Source organism: Electrona antarctica (assembly GCF_951216825.1).
Source record: "Electrona antarctica genome assembly, chromosome: 4".
Taxonomy (NCBI): domain Eukaryota; kingdom Metazoa; phylum Chordata; class Actinopteri; order Myctophiformes; family Myctophidae; genus Electrona; species Electrona antarctica.
Genome location: NC_136809.1, coordinates 46,142,067 through 46,166,411, shown reverse-complemented (window position 1 = coordinate 46,166,411; position 24,345 = coordinate 46,142,067). Strand labels below are relative to the sequence as shown.

Below are 24,345 nucleotides of genomic sequence, written 5' to 3'. Positions count from 1 at the left end.
TGAGGGGCCAGATATATTATGTGATCTATTGTAGGGGGACAACTAACCTAAAGTACCTAACCTACACCCTTTCACTGTTTTTTACCACTGTTCCATATTGTATTTTATTTGAGACTTGGTTTTGTTAGATTGTTTGTTGTGCTACAGGTATGTGCCATAGTGGTGTTAGGCATATACTGGGCCATTCATTAATATTGCATGGTTTGGATTTTGTTTGCTATGGATATTTTAATTACTTTATTTGCTTTTGGTTTTGTGCATTTGTATTGTTTTGATTAATTTTTTTGTTTGTATATGTTTAGTTTGGAGGATCCAATTAGTAGGCCCTGAAGCCTTCACCCTATATGACCTGCACCCTTGGGCAGTGCCACTTTTAGGATCATGATTTCCCACCTATAATAACCCCTCTTCCATTCTGTTTTTTTTTCTACATGTTAAATAAAATAAACTTGACATATTTGTTACATCAGCCTCTGGTTCTGTTCATTCTGGACACGTACCAAATTGGGGAACCTTACCTTGTCCAGTTACATTGTCCCAGCATACAGTATACGCTTAATGTTATGGTTAATGTGTTTGTAGGATCCGGCCTCACCCTTATTTGTGAGGGTGGCGTAGTCATCATTTCATAATTTGCGGTAGCCCTGCTACAGAAGTTATAAGTGTTGCTGGAGTCTTCACAGATAAGTGGTGCAAGTGGGTCAAAACACCATTATCTATAAAGCAATTTAAAGTGGTTTATCTGACTTAGCCTATATTTATTATCTCAGACTTTATTACCTCTGGGAAGCACTACAGGTACATGTCTGGTAGGCCTATATCACAACAAGTTAATCCTAAGAGTTGAATTGGTTTGGAAAATGGCATGCATATGTCATGCGTATAAAGCAGTTTACTAACATGATATTGACCATGATAACCATTATAATGATTGTCTGTATTATTTCAGTATCCTGGTGTAATAATCAAATAGTAGATAGTACCAGTTTAATGTTCAATCCGATTTTTGGAAATCTATATTTTATAAATAATTTGCCCCACGCTTTATTATGGATCCCACCACAGTTCTAGGAAAGCCCGCTGTGAATGGCCAGTGACACTGTAATTGACAGTTCTCGTTTTTGCAACTATGCCTAACCCTAAACCTAACCTCAGTAAAAAAATTAATAAAGAAATAAAAAATCAGACACATGGTAAGGCGGGTCAAGCCTAGAACGTTGGTGGGGTTCACAATCATATGTATCAGTACTCTTTATGAGAGGAGCTATTGTCAGTCATTTATTTATCTATATTCATATCTTATTTACAGTAGCCTACAGTGTACGGTACATACATATTTCTAGTTTACAGTGCAGTTGCTATTCTCATATTTTAGTGGTTCTTAACCAGAAGTCTGGGGACCACCAGTGGTCCTTGAGGGTGTTCCAGCCGGTGGTCCCCAGTTAAACTTAAATGATGGGACCTCTTTAACTCTTGAGATCGTTAGCATTACTTACAAGTCTACACAATTAGAGAGTGTAGTAGAATTGTTATTTTGATCTTTGTCTGTTATCTCTCCTATGGTACCACTGTACTACATCAATACAGCATGGAATTGTGGACATCTAATTCAACAACAAGACAATATTCTAAGACAAGTTTGCGGTCTGAGAAGCTAACTGTCATCAAATGGTGTTCCATGGCTTAAATGCAGAATAAATAATGGACCTTGCCATGAAAAGGGTTGAAACCCACTGCCCTAGACACTCCAGTGAATTGGTAGACCCATCTCTGGTCCAGGCATGTCCAAAGCTCCCACAGCTTCCTTTCTAAAATGTTTTATTTATCCGATATAAAACTAACATTACATATATCTAGGGGTATAACGATTAATTTAAAGAATTGAAGAATATCAAAATGTAAACAGCAACTTTTGTTTTGTTTTTGTTTTGTATCATATCTTTTTCCAATGCAAATAATCGGTATCGAATCGTTTTACAATGCAAATATCGATTGTATCAATACTAAGTACGTTGTATTTAGCTATTTTAAGAAGAAAAAAGAAAAACACCTACGTACGTATACTGGATGTTGTCAGGATATAATAGGCTATATGTACTGTATACTACTAGGCTGTATATGTTGTAACTGGAAGGATGCAGTATACGTATATATGCTGACGCTGTGCATGTTTGTCTGCTGTTGCTAGTGAGTTGTGACAGGGTACAGTGTGTACAGTATGTGGCTCTTGGTCATCTCACTATCGTTCTTTCTACCTTACTTCTACTCAAAGCTTATGGTGTCTCTCTCAACCTGCTCCACAGGTACACCAGCCAGGGTGTTGACCCCAGATAAGACCCCCAAGCTCTGCTTCTTCTCAGCCCTGAGTCCATTCTCCTATGACGTGCTGTGAATGCTGGACCCTAGAGCTTGCCCCAAGTCTCTGACCACTGTACTACACCAGACTGCTATGTGCAGTGTACTAAACATCCAAAGCTGAGTGAGAAGATGGCGCCAGCCAGAAGAATGAGGCTGGTCGGTGCCATTGATACTGGGAGGAAAGTACTGGCCAGCTAGCCAGATGTATGGAGGATGGAGATGACTGGAAACGCCGCTGGAGTGCTCATCATCTCCAGAGTTTGACCCTTGCATCACTTACTGTACATAACTGAAGTAAAGTAGAAAACAGCTCAAGGTAGGAACTTTGTTTTTTGCTTCTTTGCTGCTGCTTGTGTTGTATGCTATGTGTATACTAATGTGATTCAAGCTGATACAATACTGTCACTTTGGGACCCAAATGACTGGGTAGCAATGAATCATGTTCAGTAACTGTTTCTGGCTCTAGATGTGAATCTACAGTTTTTATGTTGTGTAACTTGTGTTGTATCTATCATTGAAGGTATGCAAGTTATAAGTTGTAACAGGGAGGGAACAGTATATGTGTATGTGGCTATTGATCACTTCAATAATCCTGAGTCAATTCTGACCACACCCTGGCATGGCCAGGAATAAGGTGAGTTGAATCAGACCATTTATTTTTTCCACAATCTGTTTATTGAGCATTTTTTGTTTACAAAAAGGACATGAAACAGTGATCAAGACAATATGACAACAATTAACAATTAGCAAGACATTCATAAAGACAAAAACAAATACTGTATAGACACAAAAATCTAATCCAATCAAAAAAGACGAGAAAAGACAAAAATTAAGGCCTTTACTGTACTTCATATCATCCCCCCATCTCTCTCCCCATTTCCTGTCAGCCTACTGCTTGGACCTCCATAAAATATTTAAAAAAAGAAAAAGAAAAAAAGGAAAAGCGATATATCTGCGCTATTATTATTACCGTATTATTATGTCTAAATAATACTGTGTATTATTAGTCTGTGTTCATACATTTGGGAACTTAGCGATAGAAGAGAAGGACAGCAGCCTCAATCATCTCCTTAGAAGCTTTCCACCCTGTGCTGTGTGGCCAATCCAAAGAACCGAAGTCACCACACATGTCGGGATCATACTGAGGGATGTATCCACCTCCTCCAATACAATACTGCAAACAAACGCATGTAACACACACTAAATCATTATCCCAGCAACACCATCCAACCCAGTGAAGTCAACACACTGATTGGGTGCCTAATCAGCAAAGTACCCACCTCCTCCGGCTCCAATACAATACTGCAAACATACAAACATGCGTTTTTATTTTCTATTTATTAGACAATTGTTGTAGAAGACAGACAGACACACACACATACACACACACATGTGCGCGCGCACACACACCCCAACTGCTCATTATACGCATCTGTACCGGGTTTATTTATTTAACTACCGCACATTTTTAATAATCAGGTCATCAGGACTTACATGTTCAGTGTTGCATCCAGTAGTAGGCTTGACCCCAGAGCAGATAGCCATGGCTGCCCTTTCATTATTTATTGCTCTAAATGTGATGAAGCCTGGTTCAAACTCCGCTGTAAAGATAAAGTATCATGTATTCATATTTCATCATATTTATCTATAGTCTTCTACACTATATCACAATGTCATGACAAAAGTAAACAGACATTTATACTGTTTTAATTATCCATGTTAAATGTTCCAAAGACATTTCTTAATTCTATACTGTTGCTCCTTACTTCTTGGGTTTGGTCCATATAAGGCTTTAGTTGTCTCTTTGTCTCCAAAGTCATATAGAATTTGAATAGAAGGCCCTTTGTCGCTGCATGACCCTACATTGTATCTCACAGGGTAATTCTGTGGGACACATGCAAAAATACACTAGAATTATACAGTAAATCTTAAATGATGCATTCATTATTTAGTGACATTACTAGTTTTTCCAGGCTGCTCATTTAATTATTTATTCATTCATTCAGTTTGACCTTAAAGAGCTGATGGAGGTTCCCACCATACAGAGTGAAGAAGCGTCTCTCTGTGTGGTAGCGGAGGATGGAGGCCAGGTTCCAGTGTTCTAGTGGAGAGTTGTTGGGGACATGCCATACAGACATGTCCTCTGCCACTATGTCATAGTAGCCGGGATTCTGGAAGGAGAAAGATTCAAGTTACCGTAGTGCACTGGTTCCCAAACACGTTTGTGGGTCGCGAACACATTTTCTTGTTTCCTACCATTTTTATTTTATTATAATCTCCAAAATCCTTCCCAAAAAAGATTTGTTTTATCAATAAAAAACAAAGGAACTTATTTTTTCCAAAGTAATTTCATGAATAAATCAATAAAGAAAAATCAAAGAAAGTTAAAAAAGTTGAAAATGTAAACGAAAAATGTTTAAGAAGTGGAGAGAATAGCCGATCTATACAAGCTTGTAGATCGTCTATTTTCACTAGTTTGGGTCCCGGGCAAACATCTAATTCTCCTTCTGGGTAACGGGCTAAAACGTTTGGGAACCACTGCTGTAGTGTATATGCTACTAGTGACTACAGTAGCATGCTTACTACTGTATAGTGTTTATTCTTGAATACCTTGAAATCATCAGAGGTGGCTCCCTCTACTGTTCCAAAAGTGTTTCTGTTGGCCCAGTTGCCATCTCCATCTGGTATGTTGGGGTTGTTGCCCTGCTGTGAGGACCAGCGGTCACCCACCGTACATTTACCGTGCATGTTGTTCTCGTGAACACTGGCTACCAGTGTCCAGCCACCACCTGCAGTGGTCATGTCACAGAAGGTCTGGTATGTTGTGCCATGAGTAGTGGTCAAGTAATATAGACCATCTGAAAAAGAGAAAATCACAAAAAGGTCACAAACTAAAAGAAAAACTGTTTTGTCTACTTTTTCTCTTTTTAAAAGGTTATATGGTTGTCAAGAATATGATTTTTGAAGGTAGTTAAAGACCAATTCAGTGATACAAACATTAACAAGAGGGTAGCCTCACCACCAGAAATGAAATACAGATTTTATTTTCTACAGTAGATGATTCACACAGCTATAGAAGGACTAAACAATTGACAAGTTATTATAGTATATTTTAGGCAGGTTAGTTTATGTTATGATTGTTTCTTTATAATGCTTGTGAGAGTGTAAGAGTGTGTGTGAGGTGAAGTATAAATCTTTTTTTGATCATGTCAATATAAGCTCATAGTCCCTTACCTTCGTGTTGCTCATATCTGTCCCTGAGCTCCTTACAGCTCCTGGCAACCAATGTCACCCTGTTGTTCAACATCGACAGTTGTTCAAAGTTTGTCTCGTTGCATTTTGAGAATATCTCTGCATCCCTGGTTACTACTGTAGGGAATTCCTCCTCTGAAAAAGTAGGAATAAACTCATCATCATAATGCATGTTTGAGCATGCTGTGTGTGTGTGTGTGTGTGTGTGTGTGTGTGTGTGTGTGTGTGTGTGTGTGTGTGTGTGTGTGTGTGTGTGTGTGTGTGTGTGTGTGTATGTGTGTGTGTGTGTGTGTGTGTGTGTGTGTGTGTGTGTGTGTGTGTGTGTGTGTGTGGGGGGGGGGGGGGGGGGGGTAGTAGATTAGTAGAAGAATACAGTGTAGCTTTGAGAAAAGATAGGGTGTTGAATGTACAGTATCACCTGAGGGAGACTGTGCAACCACTTCAGAAGACACATGGCTACCCATTGCCAAAGGGATCATCAGCAGAAGGAAATTATACATCTCTGTGGAAAGAAATAAAAGTATACAGTATAGGTCTGTACAGTAGGCTATATGGAATACGAGACATCTCACCCCGGTGAGTTGTCTTCACTTTTTGACATGTCGGGGTGAGTTGTCCGGACAGCTCACCCCGGACAGCTCACCCCGGAAAGTGAAGACAGCTCACCCCGGAAAGTGAAGACATCTCACCCCGGTGAGATGTCTTTACTTTCCGGGGTGAGCTGTCTTCACTTTCTGACATTGCGGGGTGAGTTGTCTGTACTTTCCGTGGCACCCATTACAGTAGGCATAATTCAATTTCGGATCTAACTATCGGTTCCTACAGACGTGCGCAGTCACGGCTAATTATTTATTTATTTAACAGTAAAACGTAGGCATCAGTTGCACTGCTTATTTTTTTCGACCTACGGAGGTTCTGACCGTAAGCCACGTACACGTTCAGTCCACCTTGTGGCTCGAGCACACACTCCTGGAGGAGGAAGAAGAACAGCAGCAGCAGGAGAGGCAAACACACAGCTGGCTTCATCTTCAATGTCCTGTGTGTGTGTGTGTGTGTGTGTGTGTGTGTGTGTGTGTGTGTGTGTGTGTGTGTGTGTGTGTGTGTGTGTGTGTGTGTGTGTGTGTGTGTGTGTGTGTGGAGGGGGGGGGGGGGACAGACAGAGTATATATAGGCTACACAATACTTATCTTTTCAACGCTGCACCTGACAAATAATCCAAAGTATAAAAAACTAACCAACTAAGACTAAAACTAATAAAAACAAACTAAAACAATTAGCATTTTCAAAAATAAAAACTGATAAAAACTATAGCAAATCCGCTCTAAAAACTACTGAATTACAATTAGAAAGAAAAAAACGAACTAAAACGGATCTAAAATTAAATGAAAACTCAAAAACTATTATAACTTTCTGCTGTACAGCAATTATCTTTGGTGCTTCACCATTAATGTTTTGGCTTTAAAGGGTTCTATAGAAGAAACTGTTCTATGGCTAAAAGCTGTTTCAATTCTATCTTTACACCTCGTATTACAAAGCAATTGACCATAAAAGTTTTCTTTTAAGTAATAATTAGTCATTCTTTATAAAAGAATAGAATATAAATAGAGTGGAGTAGAATAGAAACTTTAAAAAGTACAGTATGATACAATAAAAAAGAAAATATGAGCAATTTCAAACCATATACAATTAAACTACATATGATTGATAATAATATGACAAGACATGATAGTGTTTCTTCTCTCACCTTTCAGATCTTGCCGTCTGTATTGTCTGCAGAGATGTGAGGCAAACCACACTGCTTCCAGCCTTTATATGCGGCTCAAAATGTATGCCGCATATAATGTATGTCATCTACTTCCTCTAACCGTCTTTATTCAAAGAGTTATACAAAGTTGCTCTTTGTTTAGTTTTTTGGTTCTTTTTTCACATTACAAACAAAGACAAGTAGACACCCCCCCCCCCCCCCCCCCCCACCCCCCACCCCCGTTTACCGTAAATGCATGCATATTACATAACGGTAAAAGCTCCAGTCACAACAAAATATACGTCATATTTACAGAGAATGGGAGAAGCCGGGGTAGCTGGACAGTATGACACCAGCAGATTAGAAATTGTGATGCCAGCCTGGGCCGCGCGTGGCTGAGTGGTCCAGGCACCAGGCAGGCAGTCCAGCCTCAAATAAAGGCAAAAAAGCCATAAAAAAGATCTTAAAACAAAGTGATGCCTGTCAGTAAGGAGTTCAGGTTAACAGTTATTCACCCTCATTAACTGCTGTTGTTTTTGTTTTGCCAATGTCGTCCTTGTTCACATCTGTAAAAAGAAGTCTGAGGACCCACCCAGAGTTCAAAATACAGCTGATTAACATCTTCAAACACACTATTCCGGGGCGGAACATTCGCCAGACGAAGAGATTTGGTTTGGTGTAGACTATAGTGAAAAGAATCATAGCAACTAAGTACAGTTGCAACTAATGTCCATTTGCATAGCAGGTTTAAGCGTTTAAAGTAAACCACGTGGAGACAGCTGATGATTGTGTGAGATTTGGTGAAGCACCAGGGCACTACTAGTTGGATGTACGTACATACCTTCATGTTTAGACTACATACATACACCATGTCTACACTACCCCCATGCCTACATTATCGCCATCCATACATCACCTACATGCCTGGCAGTGGTGGACAGTAACTAAAGTAGCTATACTCGAGTGCTGTACACCAGTAAGACGCCTGAGGGCGAGAAGCAACCTCGCCCTAAAGGGCGAGGTCGCGTGCACGCATCCGCCTGGGTGACAGCAGACTGTTGGGCGAGCGCTGGCGTTTGGCATGGGGGGTCAGATCAACATATGGAATGAATTCTGTGCTGGCCATATATGGTGCGTGTCTTGAGTGTACAGGGTTTGATGGAACATATGGAATGTCAGAATAGGCCAGCTCCATATATGGATTTGAGGTTTGAAGTCAGCTCTTTATCGCACTCTCTTCTGGGCCTGGACTTTTGCTTCCTGCCAGGTATGTGGGACGTCTCCCAGGTGTTCCTCTTCCTACCCTATTTCAGCTTCCGCGGTGTCTCGTGATGTTATTTGTGTCCTTACTTTAAGGGTGTGGTCTATCCTGTTCCACTTTCTCCTTTTGTTGATCGTAGCTATAAAGTGGTTTCATAGTTTCATAACTAGATCAGTGTCACAACTCTATGTCAAGAGTTATGATACTGATCTAGTTATGTAAAATAAAGGAAAAACACTAGAAAAAGTGCCCTTCTGGGCACAGGTCTCCACCAGTACAGGAGGATAGGAGTGTGTGTGTGATGTTTGGCAAAATGTTTAGGAGCAATATAAACGTGTGTGTGTGTGTGTGTGTGTGTGTGTGTGTGTGTGTGTGTGTGTGTGTGTGTGTGTGTGTGTGTGTGTGTGTGTGTGTGTGTGTGTGTGTGTCTGTGTGTCTGTGTGTCTGTGTGTCTGTCTGTCTGTCTGTCTGTCTGTCTGTCTGTCTGTGTGTGTGTGTGCGCGCGTGTAGCGCCACCATGAGGCTGATTTGAAAACTGTCAAGTGGCATTTCTTCCAAAGCCTAGTGGGAATATGTATGCACAGTTTCACCACAATCGGACGCTGCGTTGAGTAGTTGTGGCGATTTGTACAAAACGGGTACAAAGCGGGCTACTCCTGAAAGGTTTAGAAGCCAATCGTAGCCAATGAGGGTGGATTATGAGAAATCAAACAAACCTCTCTTGATCACATGACTATGGAGAGCATGTGTACTGATTTGCATGAAATTTGGATAAAATCTGAAGGAGTAATATTAGAAAATGTGTTTTACATATGTCGGCCTCCTGGTGGCGCTATAAAGAGCAGATGTGAAAAATTCCAGGCAAAGGTTTTTCCTTGGCCTCTAGGGAGTTGGCATACAAAGTTATCCACAGATCCGTGCAGATAGATGTAAAAACACTTTTCGGCCAGTTATAGCGCCACTATGAGGCTGAGTTGAAGAATACGAGACATCTCACCCCGGTGACATTTGACCGTACATTTGACTCTTGTGTTATATTCTTGTGAAATATTCAGTAAAGTATAGCTCAAAGGCTACATATTCAGTCAGACTTTTGGTGAGTTGTCCTGACAACTCACCCCTAAACGTGAAGACATCTCACCCCGAAAGTGGCCAAAAGTGAAGACATCTCACCCCGGAAAGTGAAGACATCTCACCCCTAAAAAAGCAGGGGTGAGATGTCTTCACGTTTAGGGGTGAGTTGTCTGGACAACTCACCAAAAGTGAGTTTAGGGGTGAGTTGTCTTGTTACCGGCTATATGTACACAGTAGCTATACTACTTATGGGCATTTATCTACTATATTCAGTGTTTTTTTTCTTTTACACAACACATACAGACAATGCATTACACAGACAGCAATACAATATAATAAGGTTTTGTAGTGTCTAATGGCAAGCAAAAGAGTAAAAAATAATATAATTCAATATTTGTACCTGATTCTAAGTTGCAATGAAGTCTTTTGTGGAGTCTTCAGGCTGTTCTGTCAGTACTCAGCAATAATTGACTTTATATAAGTGGTCCAAGTGGGTCGAAGTCCAAAAGTACCAATATCTAATAACTCTGTACAGTATATCATAAACAGCTTTTATTATACTTACTGGGAATCACGATAACTTCTTTATTCTAGCATATGCTTCCTTCTACTGGGAATCACCATAACTTCCTTAATTCTACATCTGGTATCTCAAAAAGTAATCTCCAGAGTTGGTTGGGTTGTAAACTGGCACTTGAATGCAAGCTTGAAGACTTCCTAAAGCTGCATGGTGAGAACTTGAAGTCAATGATGCATGACATGGGGTAGGCTCAGAGCTGGTTCTTCATGACATGGGGTAGGCTCAGAGCTGGTTCATGACATGGGGTAGGCTCAGAGCTGGTTCTTCATGACATGGGGTAGGCTCAGAGCTGGTTCTTCATGACATGGGGTAGGCTCAGAGCTGGTTCATGACATGGGGTAGGCTCAGAGCTGGTTCATGACATGGGGTAGGCTCAGAGCTGGTTCTTCATGACATGGGGTAGGCTCAGAGCTGGTTCTTCATGACATGGGGTAGGCTCAGAGCTGGTTCATGACATGGGGTAGGCTCAGAGCTGGTTCATGACATGGGGTAGGCTCAGAGCTGGTTCATGACATGGGGTAGGCTCAGAGCTGGTTCATGACATGGGGTAGGCTCAGAGCTGGTTCATGACATGGGGTAGGCTCAGAGCTGGTTCCCCTAAATGGTCCAGGGGTCCAAACTCCAGATGCCAGGTGGGCAACTCTATAAAATTGTGCAGACTGTTCCAGAGCCTAACCATGAATTTCAGAATTTACAAGACGTTTTATACTGCATGCTTGTTGAAGACATTTTGCCCTGTCCAATAAGGTGAGATGGTCCTTTATAGTGTGTTTTTAATTATCCCATAAACCATATATGGGTAATCCCATTGCAAATGATTTGAGTTTTGTATATCCTTTGAGAGCTGTTAGCTCTTCTCTCCTTCAGTCATATAAATTCTACATTGTGTTGGTTTCCTATGGTTTCCAAATAGACAGTTGCGTAGAGTGTGTGCTGGCTCTCGGCTCTGGTTGTGGCACTGACATACATTTGTGTGAAGGGAGGGATCCGAGGCCCTGATCTGGCCCAGGGTGTAGGCTACGTTTGTGTCCTGCAGGTGGAGACATTGTCATCCTGGAGAAGAGTCCTTCTATTACCATTGAAAGTAGAAATGTGTGCTCCTCAGAACGCAGATCCCTGCCAGGCCAGGTTGCCTACCCAGAGCGGTGTTGCAACTTGCAAACTGTTATCAGTGGTGGAAAGTAACTTAAGTACTTAAATACTGTACCTCAGGCTGAGCTCACACCTTTAATGCAATTCTCGTGCTCGTTGGATGCATGTTGTGTAGTGTCATGGCCGCCCAATGTATTTCCAATGGAGGTCACATGGTTTGACACAACATTGTGTTGTGTGAGGGGGAGGGGCGCAGTCGAAATTAGTTCTAAATTGCAGTATTGGTACTTTTACTTAGTAAAAGAATTGAGTACTTTTTCCACCACTGACTGTTATAGCGCCACCATGAGGCCGATTTAAAATTTATCGTGGCAGTTCACAGCAATGTGATGCTATTCATTTTGTGGGAATCGGGCACAAATTTGTTTTTACTTTGGAAGCTATTGTAGCCAATTAAGAATGGAATATGAAAAATAGTTCTTGTTTGCTGATTTCATGAGGTTTGGAAAAAGTAGGCATGTTTTACTTACTTAAAGGTATTAATACTGCAATATAGAAATACTCTGTTACAAGTGAAAGTCTGGAATTCATAATGTACTTGTAGACAGAATGTGTAGGCTGGGTATGTTGTGACCTTTTGTAGGGGTGCTAGTCCCTCCTATAAACAGCTATAGTGTAGTGTAGATTCTGTCTGAACACAAACATTAAATGCCATTGACAATGAATGGAGAATTTACGTCATATGTGTCTGAGCAAATCGGCTGTCGGTATGTCTGTCGGTATGTCTGTCGGTATGTCGCTGGAAACCCTTGGCCAATAAGGGACCACCATTCTTGGTGACGTAACTAAGGTATGTTTCAAGGTTGGTATGAGGTCAATAATTGATTAGAGCTCTTCACACAGGTGTGAAGGGATTGTCTGTGAACTGTTGGTCGTATTCTTAAATCAGAAACACAAAATCAACAATAACACTTCAAGCACAGTGCATTTGCTGTCGGGATCGATTGTTCGTTCCCATATAAGCCAACACAAGGTGTTGCATCTTGTCACATAGATAGCTTGTAGATGTGTTCTTTTTGGCAAGCGACACCGGCGCACTGCAGACGTGGAGAGTATACATTAGCTGTCCTAGACATTCTTCCACTTGTACAAAAGTCCATTCAAACATACATCCATGCACTCAACACGGAATGGCCATCACAAACCGCACCTCTCTTGCTTGCAGTTTTAGGTAATCTCTATTCTAGACTATTCTCATGTCAGTCCCCTGAACAGTGTTTGTGCCAAGTGTGGATTGGAGCAATGGTTGTGCCATGGCCCTTTGGGGCCCCTGGGGGCTATATGTGGTCCCTGGTGTGGCTATTGTCATGGCAGACCCCCGAACAGTGTTTGTGGTAAGTTTTATGCGGATCGGAGCAATGGTGTGGTAGTCCCCATCGAGAAACACAGCTGTAGGTGATTCACACAGATATAGAAGGACTAAACAATAGACAAGTTGTTAACGTTTGAGTAAAATAGACCTACTATACCGGTATGCTAAATCCTGTTTCGATTTATGATGAACATCCTGTCCATTGCGTACATTTTTAAGTATATACTGTTGCCTGTATATAGAGTGTCGCAGTCCCGCCTCCTACCCTGGCCCAGGAAATGAAACCCAATGCATTTCCCTCATAGACATTTTTTAAAGTATTTATTTAAAGACGGTTACGCCGCGGACAAAGCCAACTCGAGTCGTGACAACTCATGACAACACAAACAATATTTTGGACCAAACAAATAATTACAAAGAAGAAAAACAACAAAAAAAGTGTTGTAACCTGCCGTTTTTTTCTTCTTTCTAATTATTTGTTTGGTCCAAAATATTGTTTGTGTTGTCATGAGTTGTCACGACTCGAGTTGGCTTTGTCCGCGGCGTAACCGTCTTTAAATAAATACTTTAAAAAATGTCTATGAGGAAAATGCATTGGGTTTCATTTCCTGGGCCAGGGTAGGAGGCGGGACTGCGACGCTCTATAGAGGTGTATATTGAGGTGGTCTTTTTATCATGTCTCATGTTTGATTGATTGATTTCAATATTTATTAACAGTTTGCAGAATTACAGTACATTTCAAGCACAAACTCAATACAAAGACTGTTAACTGTGAGTGGACGACCCAATTAAGCATTACACTTGTTTACAAGAGGGTCCACCTTGTTCAATTCATCAAAACATTTAGAGACGTACAAATAGACACTTCTATATAGTCAAAGAACAGAACAGGAATTCATCGTACAGTCCCTTACCTTCCTGTTAATCACATCTGTCATTGCGCTCCTTATGACTTCTGGCAAAAGATCTCACCCTGTTCCTAATCTTCCTAAAGAAGATTCAAAGTTTGTCCCATCGGATGTTGAGAATATCTCGTCTGCATCCCTGGAAACTCCTGTAGGGAATGCCTTCTCTGAAAAAGAAGAAAAGAATCAAACAAATCATAAGTTATGTTTGAGCAGGTTCACGAGGCTGCGTGCGTGTGTGTGAGTGGAAGAGAAGACAAAGCTCTGAGCACAGGGAGTTATTTCACCAGAGAACATGAAACATTTGAGACACATGAGACACCCGGCACCCCATTGCCAAAGTGATGATCATGATACATCATCTTTGTGGAAAACACAAAAAGTCTTGTGTGTTTGTGGAATACACAAAACCATGTACACATTAAAGTAATGTATACAGTATTTGTCTAATTCACATACCTTACTTTGTAGATGTTCTTACATTGAGGCAAACAGTGGTGGAAAGTAACTAAGTACATTTACTTAAATACTGTACTTACTGTATGAGGTATTTATATTTGTACTTTACCTGAGTATTTCCAATATACTCCACTACATCACAGATCCAAATATTGTGCTTTTACTTCACTACATTTATTTTAAAACTTTAGTTACTTTAAAGACCTATATACTTTCTACTTTTGGTACTTAAAGTACCGTACATTTCGATGCTAATACTTTTGTACTTTTACTTACGTACATTTTGAATTCCAGACTTTTACTTGTAACAAAATATTTCTATATTGCAGTAAAACATTTGAGCACTTTTTCCACCACTGGAGGCAAACAACAAAACCAAGTAAGCACATGACTCTAGCTCTGGTCCATAGCTCTAATGTGTTTGGACTGTACACCGGAGGAAAAATATTCTCTATGAGGCAATTCGGTATCGGTAGAGGGCGCAGCGGAGTAACTAAACGTTTGTTCTTTTTTTCGGTGGAAATAAAATCCCCTTTTGGCCAAAAAGTACCGTTTATACGTGTGGTGGGGGGCTCAGAGTGCGTCCACTAAGGAAAGTAGGCTTTCTAATGACACAACCCGCCTTTGTTTTGGTGAGTAGCGAAAACGAGAGGCTGGTCTGCATTCATGCGAGCGGCGGAAGTTAAGAGTAACATAGCTCTGAGTCTAAATGCAACGCATGACTCTATGATTTCACAATGAGGTGTTGTGGGAGTCTCCACTGTTGTTCTGCCAATACTCATTACTCCGCAATGATTTACTCTACTCAAGTGGTCCAAGTGGGTGAAAGCGCCATTATCTACACGGCAATTAAAAAAACATCGTTTGATAGTGTCAGAATCGATGTGTCATAAAGCTGACCTTATATAACCTCTCTCCTTCCAGGTCCCTTAGGTCAGCTGAATTGGGGCTACTAGCAGTTCCAGCAGTGACCGGCTGACCGCTGGCTGTCACAGCCCTCTAGCAGTTCCAGCAGTGAACGGCTGACCGCTGGCTGTCACGGCCCTCCCCTCCCTATCAGATCTGGGCCCTCCATTGAATCATACAGGCTTAATTTGCTTAAACCCCTATTTTATTCACTAACATTTGAATCCCCCTGTCCTGATATGTTTCATTTTTATGTTTTTTTTGTCTCCACAAGGCCGAAGGCATGGGGAGAGTATGTTTTGTACTAGTCCGTGTATCCGCCCATGTGTCCGTCCGTCCGTCCATCCGTCCGTTGCCGCAGCTAATAGTTATAGCGCCACCATGAGACCGACTTTTGCAAAACACATTTATTTATATTTTTACAATGGTTTATATGTGTTTTATTGCTGATTGTTTGTTTTTTTGCTCTTTTTTGGCGTTGTTTGATTTTTTTGTACCTCTGAATTGTAGGTCTTGTTTATGTTTATGGTTATTACCCCTTGTTCTGTACAGCACTTTGGTCAACGAGGGAGTTGTTTTTTAATGTGCTTTATAAATACATTTGAGATGATTTGATTTGATGGGTGAATGCAAGCTTGAAGACTTCTTGAACCTGGACAATGGGGTGAGCTACTCAGTGACCACTTGTGCCCTGCAGGGTGTCATGCTAGAGGAGAGCACTCCCATGAACACAGGCCACTTTAGGATGAAACCTAACTACCTACCTAGCCGCGCAAGCCAGTCTCTCTTCACAGACATTTACTACATTCTCCTGTCCTGGTATAAGTATTGAATTAAATTGAAACATAACCTACTGGGTGATAATAAGGGAATATATTGGTTAAAATATGGTTGAATATTTAACCACGAAATGTAGTGTACGGACAAAAACGTTGTTTTGTGTAGTTGAATATGGTCATTCATTTTCTGTTGACAAGGTTTGTTCATAGGGGGAGCTGTGGGGAAAAGAACGTGTTAGCATTAGTTCCAGGAAGTGAGGTACCAGGAAGTGGCTGGGAGTTCCATTTTAGGCATCATAAGGAGGGTTTGGTGGCAGTGACTCTTTTAAGGCAATACTAAACCAGAATCAGAACTAGAAAAAGTGCCCCTCGGGGCACAGGTCTCCACCAGGGCAGGTCAGGTTGTAGCCTCCTGGTGGCCCTATAATAAGCCAATGTGAAAAGGGTGCCATTTCTTCTTACGCCTTGGATGACAATTGGATGATTTGAGGCATTTTGTTCCAAAGAATCCACCTGTTGGTGGCGCTATATCAGGCCAATGTGAAAAGGGTGGGATATATTCCTCAGCCTAGTAGGAGCACCTGTGAAAGATTTCACGTAAATTGCACGCTGCGTTCATGATTTGAGGCTTTTTGTTCAAACGAGCCAATCCTGTAAACTTTGAAAGCCAATGTTGGCCAATCAGGATGGAATATGAAATATCGGACAGATCTGTCTTAAGCACATGACTATAGAGATACTGTGTGAAGATTTGGACAAAATATGGAGGAGTAATATAAAAAGAATTGTTTTACAAAAGTCTGTTTCCTGGTGGCGCTATATCAGGCCGTTCTGGAAAATTTGGGGCAGAGGTTCATCGTTGGCTTCCAGGGAGTGTGTGTGCAAAGTTGGGCATCGACCGGGTAGAGTAGTGGGGCCGGAAAACATTAAGATCTGAATCAATTGAGAGCTTTTGGACAAAGGGGAACCCTCTGGCCTCCTGACTTTAAGGTTGGTTGAAATATACTTTTTCCCCTTTTTGAGCAATGCCTTGCTTTTTTATTTTCTGACTTTATGGATTACTTGATTTTTGGAGAATAGAAGATCTACAACTATTGGTTCAATTACTTTTGGATTACTTTTTGGGAACTTTACTCACATTGGAGACATTTAAAGGATCATCACATTGCGGGATTTAAAAAAATCAGTGTTTGAACATTTTGAATTATTGTTTTGTTTGATAAGTTTAAATCAGATGAAAATATTGTAATTTAATTTCAAAAGCAACAGCTTTGTGTTTTCGTTTGGTCTGCAATACAGTTTGTTACTGTATAGCCGCAATGTGCGACTCTAGATCTTTTTATAATGGGTTGAATCTAGAGTTGCAATACCCTCCATTGACATTGAACTATGCTCTTTCACTCTGCAAAGCATGTTTCATAAAAACCCACCGCTAGTGTTGCAAAGCACTGCTAGTTAGAGTATAAATTATTACTGACGCATGTACAGGACCTTTATTTCTTTTAGTTATTTAATATAACTCATACATACAATTTTATGGTTCTGATTGTTATAGCTAACGTGCATGCTTGTTATTTCCATCAGTATGCCTGTAGGCCTATATGTCTATGGTTATAATTCATGGTATAATTCAGTCAGTGGCGAAACTAGGCTTTATCAGCCATGGGTTTTCTGGTGAAAATCGGATACTTGTCTGGTAATTTGGACCATTTGGCACGGTTCTAACCGTTAACTTTTATATGTTACTTTAGCCAAATATTTATCTATACAAGCTCACCCCAGCAGCATCACATGTGCTGCAGTGCAGAATGTGAAAGAAAACTTTCATATCAGCATTCAGCAATTACTCACAGAGTGCTGAAATGGAGGTTGTAAGAACACGCTTTTGTTGGTTACAGAGCAAGGTAAATTTGAAGTTTCAGATTGCAACATCTGGTTGCAGATTGTCTCTCACATCAAAAATAGCAGATCTACTACAAGCTCACAACAGTTTTCGCTGCAACACTTTTGCAAAAGAATCTTGAAAATTATCTGAGCTTTGATTTAAAGGGTACTTATAGGCTACACTAACACTACACACAAACAAAACTAAAAAATATGCACCAGCACCACACACTTGCACAAACAAAGCCAAACGCAACATCTTATTTCTCCATCTCTCTCTATGATGTTTATCTCCCTCTCTGCTCTGCTGCACTGAGTTCCATGACCCATCTATTTTTAGTTTGTTGTTGGGACATTGTGGGAGTAGTGGTGGCAGGTTTTTCAGTGGTGGCTGGCACTAATAATTAACTGCTTCATTCAGCAGCAGCAATTAGAACTGGCAACCCATTTGGTGTGCACCACTGCTCCGACAGCCTGCCTGCCTCCTCTGGAAATATTCATGTTAAGATGTTAACATGTCTCATTTCAGGAACCAAATGGATGTGACTGTAACAGTCCAGTTGCTCTCTTCCTTAGCCCTCCCTTTTCTGTGCATTCTCCTTACATTTCTACAATTCCCCTTTCCTCATATTCAAATGCACTATACTTATCCCCAAGTTGTATAGCAGTACCCTTAGCAGTACCCTTTTCACCAACCTCTCTCTCTCTCTCCTGCACTGCTCAGATAAATCGTTCCAATTAAGTTGTACTGGCTTTGTTGGAGTGGCTTTAAGTTGGAGTCAGCCTTAATGGCTCCAGTCAGGACCACACATGCAAACACATAGACATTCTGTTGTTTACTCAACCCACACACACACACACACACACACACACACACACACACACACACACACACACACACACACACACACACACACACACACACACACACACACACACACACACAGGTTCAGAGGTCAGGACCTATAAACAGTAATCCATGCTTACTGTAAGATACATGTGCTTAAAGTGCTTTTGGTTGCATTGTTTTCAAACGTAGAGAACACTTGTTGGAATATGAACTCCTATGAATTCTGGTAGTCAGACCTAGACCTAGACCTACACAGTAAAATCACGAGTGTTGTTCATTGAACTCTTAAATGAACACTTAAGGATTTTCCTGTGTATATCCATCTGTAATATCACTGACATGAAAGACTCCCCCCCCCCCCCCCCCCCCCCTGGGTTCTGTAGATTATTGAGAATACAATGTAGGGATGGAACTACTGTAGCATTACCAAACGACCGAAAGGGGATTATAACGTCTTACTGGATAATATCAGTTCACATAATCGGATTAGAGGGAACATATTAGAGAGACCAGCGCTACTCAACAATAATGTGTACATACATTCCCACACTCACACTATTCCCATATATAAACGAGTCGGGGGTCAGGGATGGGGTGGGGGTGGGAGAAAGGGAGCAAGTGAACTGTATGTTATGTTATGTTATGTCATGTTATGTTATGTTATGTTATGTTATGTCATGTTATGTTATGTGTACATGCACTGCTGTAATGTTGTATGTATAGGACCCCCTCTAAAACGAGATGCGACATCTCAAGGGGCCATCCTCTCAATAAACTTCAAACTTCAAGTGTAACACGCAATTTATACTTTGTTGCACAATTGACACGTTTAAGTTGCTGTAAATGCCTTGCGTGGCCAATGGCATGTAAAAAACAGATGCATAATGAACATACGTAAGTTATACATCCACAAAGTAACGTACATTTAAAAAGATGAGCAAAATATCTTTACCCAAACCTGCAGGACATTGAGTTTATACCAACACTGTGGCTGTTTAGCCACAGCAGTAATTTCCTTTGTATGTGATTCTCAGCACAGTACTTACTTTTCTATTTGGCAATGCTTTGCGCTCCCATAAGAGCAGGCCACTCGCCTCAAGCACACAAATTGATTAACAGTTCCCTCTGCATCTATGTCTGTACTGTCTGTAGCCTTAAGGCCTTAATACTTGTCCTGGTCAGTTACTACCCTGGGAGAAACACAGTAATGGTGTGAAGTCATTTGGGTGAGTATTGAATCAAGACATGAAATATGGGCAGTTGTTAGTCTTATAGTTGTAATAATTTTGTATAATTCCTGAGAGAAAACATATTATTTCTCTGTACTAAAATATTAGATACAGATGGTGTAGGCCTACAGCATTTACATATGGTATAAAGCAGTGGTTCTCAAACATTTTCATGTGAAGGACCCCAAAATTTAAATGTACATGGCCACAACCCCCTTCAGAATATTGACCCTGTGATGATGTGTTGTTACACATGTTCTAATTTATTCCCAACGTTTCACAATTCTTCAAGATTTTTTACAAATGTTTCGAGCAGATCTACAAGCTGGTAGAGTGCTACTTTTGAATAGCTCAAGAATAAAATAGGATTAAAGTGGTTAAACATATAGATATGTTGTCTGGGATATTCTAATTGTGATATGCAGTGGTGGACACCGCAATGAAGTAATTCACTTGAATACTGTATATTTTTAAGTAATTCTGTACTTGACACTCCACTATATCTCAAAGACAAATATTATACGTTTGATTCCAGTTCTATATATCTAGGAAAGCTGTTAAGTAAGCAAGTCATTTCTTAATTTTAATGGGTAACCAAATGTGGTGTAAACATTAACTCACATGTAATGTAAGTTACTAGGGACCACATGTTTTTTTTATTCATTTGACATTTGTTTTATTAATCCTCTTTGGCATTGTGACTATTTTTACATACAGTGGGATAGGCCTCCAGCACATGTGGGTGGTATGTAGGTTAAAAGCCCATTACACAATGAACGCCATAAGGCTGTCAACTCCAAACCACATGTACTTCTCCTTTGGTAAGCACACAGTTACAGTACAGTACATTACGTACAATGTCTGTGCGCTTCACAGATCTCAATAATGAATGGACACATTGATGCATTTTATCACTTGGAGATGACATTGGATATACTGCTGATTGTATTAGTAAAAATGTGTAATTGTATGCAAATGACAAACTTGTTCACATCGATCTACATTTTCATTTTAGACCCACAGGACACAAAAGAAAAAATCGTCCGAGTAAAGATGCGACAGGGCTGTACGTAGTCCCGTCGCATCTTTACTCGGACGATTCATTTTGACCGATTGATCTCATTTCATCATTTAACAATTATATGATATGATATATTTTGTATACAGTGTAGCACTTTTCTTGACCAAGTGATAAAACTGTGTAAAATGGAACAAATATAGTATTATTACGCTGTAGGGAAGACTTGCACCACTATAGGTCCATTAAGGCCCACATCCATTAGGATTATAGTCTTACATATTTATCATCTCGGTAAACAAAAATGCATTATTATTATTGATGACTCTGTGACCAGATGTGGTGACGGAAATAGCAGGGGGAAAGAAATCCTCGTCTCCCTCCCTCCTTTTCACCTGCTGTTGTTTGTTTCAGTCATAGATTTGAGGCACAGGGACACAGAACATTATTCACTCACAGCACAGGCAAAATATGGGATTTGTGAAACTGCATGCCTTAAACTATTCTTCGACCCCAGTAATGCATCAACCTCATTACCACTCTGACTAGACAGCACTAGTCCACCATTTTTGTTGGCTAGGGTAAGCATACCGGAAAGAATTAGAACTGTTGTTTCTCACACTGGCATGCACAAAATCAGGCCGGGGCATCTTCCACATGAACTCCTACACAAATTATTAATGTTTTCTTTTTTTTCTTCCCAGGAGGTGCAGGGAGAAATGAGGGCCTATATAGGGCGTTCAAAGATGAGGCGCTCAAAAAGAAAGGGCGCCCAGTGCCGTTATATAATCCCATTCCCCCGAAAAACCTGACTAATCCTAAATGATGTTATCATCTCTATTATAATATATTTATATATAATATATTATAATGCTTTTGGAATGGATTTCGGAATGAAGAGAGTTAAAAAGTAATCCATAGAGCTCTAAAAAGTAATTAAGGGGCCTACAGCATGCAGTGTTTTGTTATTTCATTTTGTATATAGCTGTTCCATCCATGCAGGCCCTGCCTGCTGAATCTCTTGTGCTTTCCCCCCCTCCATAATGAGGTTACATCCTTGATGTGTTCCGTTTGTTCATGATACAGGTAACTCTGTCTGCTTGTCTGTGTCAGTCCCGTTAGCTTTGTCCAATGTGTCCATCATCAGCTGATCTCTGCCGTTGTTATAAAACAAAGAGACTGTGATGGTTCCACTGCTGTCCCTGCTCCCTCTGGTGTTGACACAGCAAGCCACGCCACTGGGATCCGTGTTCAGTGAGCCGTTCTTATGTTTATCGTTGCTCGCCACCGCGGTCCCCCACTCCGCAGCCGCGCCGCTCACCCAGCGCCCCCCCTTGCCCCCCCTACGGCAGCCCAGCAGGCGCAGGAACGCGTCGCGGAAGTCCGCGTTGAACGCGTAAATGATGGGGTTGAGCGAGGAGTTGCTCCAGCCGAACCACACGAAAATGTCGAAGGTTGTCTCGCTGACGCAGTGGGGTCCGGCGGCGCGTTGCGCGTCGTCGGGCGACTCCTCGCCGGGACAGAACGGCAGGGCGCAGTTGAGCACGAAGAAAGGGAACCAGCAGAACACGAACACACCCATGATGATGCTCAGGGTCTTTAAAACTTTTGTCTCTTTCCTGATGGAGTATTTCAGAGCGCGGTGGGACTGCGGGGTGGGGTGGGGGTAGGAGTGTGGGTGTGAATGAGAGCGATGTCGAGGATGATGATGATGATGATGATGATGATGATTATTTGCATTGAGTTGTGGTGGTGGGGACAGGTCATCGGCGGAGAGTGCCGATGCGTCCGAGCCCGAGCGGCAGTTCTGTGCGTGTTCCGCGGCGCGCTCCAGGGACGAGATCCTCCGGATCTGCAGCTGGGCTATCCCGTAGATCCGCGTGTACGTGACGATCATGATCGCCACGGGGATGTAGAAGCTGATCAGGGAGGAGGAGATGGCGTACGTTCGACTCAGTCTAGTATCGCAGTTCCTTAGGAGCAGCAGGTCGCCATCATCATCATCATCGAGTGTCAGGTTATTATTGTGGTGACCGGTCAGGTCTCGTATGATGTCCGCCCGCCGGTGCCAGTTGAGCTGCACGGGGACAAAGGAGATGACCACGGACACCGTCCACGTGACGGCGATCATGATCGCGGCCACCCTCCGGTTCATGCTCCTCTCGTAGCTGAAGGGGCTCGAGATGGCCCAGTAGCGGTCCACGCTGATCATGCACAGGTTCAGGATGGACGCCGTGGAGCACATGATGTCGCACGCCACCCAGGTGTTGCAGAACGCGCCGAACGGCCAGAAGCCGGCGACCTCCGTCACGGCCCGCCACGGCATCACCAGCACGGCGACGAGCAGGTCCGACAGGGCGAGGGACACGATGAAGATGTTGGTCACCTTGTGCCGCAGGTGCCTGTACCTGAAGACGGCCACGCACACCGTCAGGTTGCCGAGCAGCGTCCAGACAATGAGCAGGCTGAGGATGGACCCTATGAGAGCGCGCTGTGTCGCCGAGTGCTCCTCGATTCCACTCCCCGCAGAGATGGTCGTGTTGTTATTCATTGCCCGCTCTTTTGTACGGTCATCATCTCAAAACTATGAGGCTTAAACTTAAGCATTCCATTCATTATTATCAACAAAGCAAAAAAAAGAGGCAAGCTCCTAGTCGTGCGTAAAATCGGTGGCCAATAATGTGTCGCCCGGGCGGCCATGCATGCAGATCTCGCGTCGCTGTGCGTGTTGTGTCGTCCTGTGGTTAAACTAATCTGTGATGCTCTCGTGAGCGCACAGCTGTTTACTGGAGTCTGGAGACCACGTGCTGCACCAGCAGCTGGTACACTGCTGCCAAAGAACTGCTCCGAGGCTCAGTAGTCTCTCACAACCATCTGAGGAAAGAAAGAGGTTGGTGGTGATGAGGAGGATTATAGATAGTTCAAATTGATTGACAATCCACGTTAAATCAGGTCATATTTTGTTCGTAGGCTAAATTGTGATTGTGATTGCATCCAAATGGATTCTGAGAGTTGAGTTATTTTACGGAGTTAATTGCCAGACTGGACGCGTTTTTCCGAAAAACGCAGCAGTGTGCAGTTGTGCACTGCAGCCAGGGACCCTTTATACATGGCTAATTGAAACGAGGAAAAAACGCATCACAGATGAAAGAATAGCTAGGCTTTTAACCGAGTTTGTGCGAGATTGGGTTCCAGCTGCATCCAATTAATTAATCAGTGTCACGATATCCCATGATTCTCATTCTGTGTTCTGTACAGTCTCAGACAGTCAATCATCACACTAATACGTTTGTAGCCAACGGAGTTGCAAAACAAAATGCTATTTGAAAATGACCACAGGTCTTTCTCCTCTGGAGTAGAGCAGCCGGGTGCTAGCCCTGAGCTATTTTAAAGTGGTTGTGGTGTCCAAATGATTTTGAAAGAAAAGCAAAAGAAAATACAGAACTTTTAAGGAACTTATGTTTTGTTTGTTAAAATGTTAAAGCTTGTATCCTACTGTATTCGGATTAATCGACAGAAATAAAAAGAGTTAGCCTCTATAAGCTCTTTTAGGAAACACACAGATATAGGCCACAGGTTCCA

General features: G+C 41.7%; 2 protein-coding genes across 2 annotated transcripts; both read right to left on the bottom strand.

The window, feature by feature from the left end:
- Positions 1-3,388: 3,388 nt before the first annotated feature.
- Positions 3,389-6,107, bottom strand: LOC306921829 (intelectin-like; the record flags this gene model as incomplete). The annotated part of the gene is made up of 7 exons (XM_079499130.1): positions 6,029-6,107; positions 5,593-5,745; positions 4,969-5,216; positions 4,371-4,529; positions 4,125-4,242; positions 3,853-3,959; positions 3,389-3,532 (listed from the first exon to the last, which is right to left on the bottom strand). The coding sequence occupies exons 1-7, from the start codon at positions 6,087-6,089 to the stop codon at positions 3,389-3,391; spliced, it is 990 nt and encodes a 329-aa protein (XP_079355256.1). The 5' UTR covers positions 6,090-6,107.
- Positions 6,108-22,024: 15,917 nt separating this feature from the next.
- LOC306921340 (D(1) dopamine receptor-like) lies at positions 22,025-24,126 on the bottom strand (the record flags this gene model as incomplete). Its single annotated transcript, XM_079498451.1, has 1 exon — positions 22,025-24,126. A coding segment is annotated over exon 1 (1,290 nt), but the record flags the coding sequence as incomplete, so codon positions are not given.
- Between the last annotated feature and the right edge of the window lie 219 nt (positions 24,127-24,345).